The 5,000-nt window shown below is 36.1% G+C and overlaps 1 protein-coding gene across 5 annotated transcripts in view; it reads left to right on the top strand.

The window, feature by feature from the left end:
* LOC113829562 (uncharacterized) overlaps positions 1-1,973 on the top strand; it is a 10,521-nt gene extending 8,548 nt beyond the window's left edge. For all 5 annotated transcript variants that reach the window (XM_027382761.2, XM_070120700.1, XM_070120698.1 and 2 more), the window contains one exon: positions 1-1,973. This exon is cut by the window's left edge and continues 451 nt beyond it. In XM_027382761.2, the coding sequence (XP_027238562.2) occupies positions 1-1,755 (1,755 nt within the window). In that variant the 3' untranslated portion in view covers positions 1,756-1,973.
* Positions 1,974-5,000: the final 3,027 nt, after the last annotated feature.

Genomic DNA, 5,000 nt, shown 5'->3' with positions numbered 1-5,000 from the left:
CATTTCCACAAAGGTTTAGCACAGACTGGGAAGCTAATACTTATTGATAGCAACAGTATAGAATTTCTGAAATGCAGGATTTATCTCCTTATGACTCACAGTGGTTTTGGTGGCCTTCCGGTAGGAATTCTCATAACATCATCAAACAGCACTGATGTTTTGCATCAGGCTCTAGATTTATATATGGACTTGTTACCTGATCAGGCTTTTGCTGGACGTGGTCATCTTGGACCAGAATTCATTTTGACAGAAGATTGTCATGTTCAACGTCATGCCTTAGCAGCAAAATTTCCTGATACTACAGTATTCATTTGCCCATATCATGTGATTCAGTCAGCCTGGGAATGTCTGTGCCACAGTCAATCTGGCATAGAACCTGGTAGCAGGCAGAAACTCTTTGGCATGGTTAAGGATATGGTTTTGGCCCAGTCTGTGTCTGACCTGGAGGAAAAATATAAGAAGTTAATGACATCAGTAGAGACTCATTATCCTTTAAAGTTTTTTTCCCACATGGAGAACTTGCATAAAAGAAGGACTGAATGGGCTCTATGCCTTCAAGGTGATTTGATGAACCAAATTCATAGCTTCACAAGTATTGGTGAAATAATGGAATCTCTGAAGGACAAAATGCTGAAACAAACAAAAGCATGTACAATGGTTCAGCTTCTTGAATTTTTAACTACTGATTTAAATACATATTATACAGAAAGATTACATTGCATTGCGGAAGGTCAGTTTGAAGTCCCATTTTTACAACGCTATATGCAGGAAAAGAAAATGATGGATTCGCTAGAGATTGTTCCCTTCTTCAAAATTAAAAATGCAGGAACAGGTGAATGCTTTGATGTAGACATGAGTTTAGGTTTGTGTTCCTGCTCAGTTGGTGTCTCAGGTGAACCTTGCAAACACCAATGTGCCTTAACTCAGAAACTTGATTTAGGTAACGTGATGAAACCAGTCATAGATTCAAGAACAAGAGATGAAGTAACCCGAATATACAGCCAGACTCAGGGTATAAAGCTCAAAAATGATACTGAAAAAAAAATTGAAGAGTGCAGTGAAAAACAGGAAAAAATATATGAAAGTGGAAGCTTGAAATTATCAAATAATACCAATATTCTTTGTCAGAAACATGCAGAATCAAAAGAAGCCAATATAAGAAAAAGAAATGATGATTTGAAAAAATTATCTGATTCTAAAGCTAGTTCTGATGCATCACCCTGCCTAGCATGTAGCAGAATCCCAACTTCACAAGCCCATTTAAGTTCAAATGTACAATCATTTTGTGAGACTTGTAGAATTAGGTTGAATAACAAAGAACAGGAGCAACATGGTCTGCAGAAACATTCCAGCGAAAAGCAATATGGATGGGATATACATGGAAAAGGTAAAACTGTGTGTGATTCTATGAGAAAACACTCGAGTCAAAGTCTAAATAGTTCACCTGTAAGTGAGCCATGTGAAAAACATTTTAAAAATCGGAATAGATTTGCTAGACATAGATGCAAAAAGGGTAAGAAATGTTTTTGTTTAAATTGTCAAAAGCCTTATGTAAATGAAAGACACTTACCAACTGAGCTGCACAAAACTTTCAAAACTTTTGATACAGAAACCAATATTGAAGTTAAAAGTTATCCTTACCTGAGTGATCATCATCACAAACAAAAGGTTATCATAATTAATGCAGAAGAGCCATCAGTACCACCAGCTATTAATGATCTTGAAGAGGGTAATTGCTCTTATGTACCTCTTTAAACACCAGCTGCACCAAAGGATTCCCTGATACATGTGGTCAGAAAAGAGCAGTCATTGTATAAGTGCCTCAGGTACAATGTTCCATTCATGATTTTTAAAAACTAATTGTACATATTTTTGCTATTAAAAAAAGTATTTGCATAAAATGGATCACCCTTATGGATCGGAGGAAGATGCTACCTTGATGAAAGGAATAAAGATTTCACTTTTATACCAAAGAAGTCGTCTCTCTCTCCCTCACCCTCACCCTCACCCTCACCCCCTCTCTCTCTCTCTCTCTCTCTCTCTCTCTCTCTCTCTCTCTCTCTCTCTCTCTCTCTCTCTCTCTCTCTCTCTCTCTCTCTCTCTCTCTCTCTCTCTCTCTCTCTCTCTCTCTCTCTCTCTCTCTGTCACTTTCACTCTCTCTCCCTCTCTCTCTCTGTCACTTTCACTCTCTCTCCCTCTCTCTCTCTGTCACTTTCACTCTCTCTCCCTCTCCCTCTACCTCCCCCTCTCCCTCTCCCTCACCCTCTCTCTCTCCCTCTCCCTATCCCTCAGCCTCACCCTCACCCTCACCCTTACCTTCACCCTCACCCTCACCCTCACCCTCTCTCTTTCTCTCTCTCTCTCTCTCTCTCTCTCTCTCTCTCTCTCTCTCTCTCTCTCTCTCTCTCTCTCTCTCTCTCTCTCTCTCTCTCTCTCTCTCTCTCTCTATCCTTTGCAGAATTCAATTTTCATGTAGAAAATTCTCAATAGGCATAGATTTGCAAAACTGACTTTAATTCAGTTTCATCCTCTTAATTTAGAACCTCCCTATGGCTGCAAGACAGTCACCATAAGATGAAGTAGATAAGATGGTCTAGTGGAATGTGAAAAGTTGTTTGTGAATGTTTATTTTATCATAATATATTTTTGCATATTATTTGTTATAAAGTTTATATCTGAAAAGAAATATACTTTTAAAGTTTTTTTTAAATGTTTATATCATTCCCTTTGCACGTATTATACAAAATTGATATTCTGCGGTATGTGTTTTCCACAGGAAGAGTTTGTTGGGTTCACTTGTCTTGGATGCACTTGAAGTTCTGAACTTTCCTATACATTAGGGAAAGGAAATTTCAGAACTGCAGTAGTTAAGGTAATGTGAATTTAGATTATCAGTACACCTGAATCCTAACCTAGATTACAGTTTTGAAGGATAGAAGAGATAAGTAATCCCTAATATGATGCACACCTTAAAGTGCACCTGTATACTATGGAATGGTGTAACATCAAACGGAGGAATAACTTTAATTTCTGGATAAAATATGATGAGGATATGGCACTGCATTATGGAATCATGAAAATTAAGGCAGTACTTTAAGTATACTGAATACAGTATAGATCCCATGGAAGTATTAGGAATACATATGCTTTGAAATTATTTACAATACTGAATTGATGTATGTGTGGTTTATGGAGGTGAGAATGAGGATTTTAAATGTTTTTACAGAATGTTCCTGAATAATCATTAGGCAACATGTAACAGTAAGGAAGTATCTTCCCCAGAAAAAAACGGCACACAAGGTCAGTATACATGAAAGACAAAATGCCCCACTAAGGAAAGAAGTGTCCAAGACTGCTAATGAGCCTAGCTGTTGGTGCAGTAGAAAACTTCAAATGAATCATGTGTCCAAGAGAAGATTGGGAAAGGTTGGATAATATGTGAAAGACCAATATAGTTATTTGCCAAAATCAAATTTAAATATTTATTACCCAGATGATGTTTGGTTCCAAAGCATTGATATCAAGTTACTGGTACCAGTTTGATATAATTGTTTAGTTTTCATAATGACAAGACTGAAGTGACGTGAAGCAGATATAGCATTTATTTCAGAAATTATTTTTCAGTGGTAATAAATTTTGCAATACTCATCCACTGCTGTTACCTTTGATAATTACAAACGTAAAAATATGATATTGTTTCAAAGAGTTTAAAGTCCACTGGCATTAGTACTTTCTGGGCAATAATTTATACTATTAGATAATCTTAATGATACCTCCGAATCTGGGTAACATGAGTAGTATTGGCATAGTATCTGCATGCTCATATGTGAAGTTTGGGAACAGGAAAGAATGTTTTCATTTTGTATTTTAAAAAATATTGGATATATTTGGCTTTTTTTGGTATGGAAAAGTTTATAGATTATATTTGATTATTTGAATGTCAACTTAAAGGTAAATTTTTGGTTTTATTTGTTAAAGCATCACACACAATTATATATATATATGTATATATATATATATATATATATATATATATATATATATATATATATATATATATATATATATATATATATATATATATATATATATATATATATATATATATATATATATATATATATATATATATATATATATATAAACTTCCCATGTCTGTCATAAGCCTTAAGTTAGGGTTGTATTCATACAGCCCATTCAGTAGGTGACCGGAAGATGTACAGACCTTACTAAGGTCACTCAAACTCTTTAAGATTCGAACTGCCTTTATTGGGCATAAAAGTAAGCTTCACCTAAAAGTCTAATCCCCTCAGTAGAACATTAGTTACAAAATAACAAAAAAGATAAATAAAAATTGGGCTCTTTCTCTGCCTTTTTCAATGTGAATGGGACAAGCTGAGGGTAGACTAGTGTATTTGGTACTGTTTAGCATCTCTCTTCTAGCCACTGTGCCTTCTACTGTGTCTGAGTCAGTGGCGTACAGAGGTCCCTCTCCCATATGGTTATGCAGGGCCACTTCCCCTTCGCCCCCCTCCCCCCTTTACACGCCACTGGTCTGAGTGGCCTCTCCTCCCACCCAGGGGTCCTTCTAAACCCACTCCAAGCCATCAGAGGCAACTACACCCATTGTCACCTTCCTTTAGGACCCTCTCTTATCCCATCACACTTTATTTGTTATGTGGATAGAGATACTTAATTTATTACTTCAAACATATGAACTAATGTTTCATTGTATTTTATATTCATTTAATTAACATGTTTAAGTTTTCCCCATTTTCATTTGTATGCAAGAGGTAGCTTTTAAAACGGATGATACACTATTGGTCATACCAAAACATATATTTTCTGGTGTGCAAAACTGAGTTCTTTAAGCAATAAACGCCGCAGCTAAGCTGATAGAAGGTGAGAAATTTGAGACTGGGAGCCAGGATGGGCTGTGTAGGGTTCAATAGCATGGCAGATTTCTAATATTTTTCCTTTATATTAGTTCAAACGCCAAT

Source organism: Penaeus vannamei, chromosome 4, assembly GCF_042767895.1.
Source record: "Penaeus vannamei isolate JL-2024 chromosome 4, ASM4276789v1, whole genome shotgun sequence".
Taxonomy (NCBI): Eukaryota; Metazoa; Arthropoda; class Malacostraca; order Decapoda; family Penaeidae; genus Penaeus; species Penaeus vannamei.
This window is presented reverse-complemented; position numbering and strand designations above follow the sequence as displayed.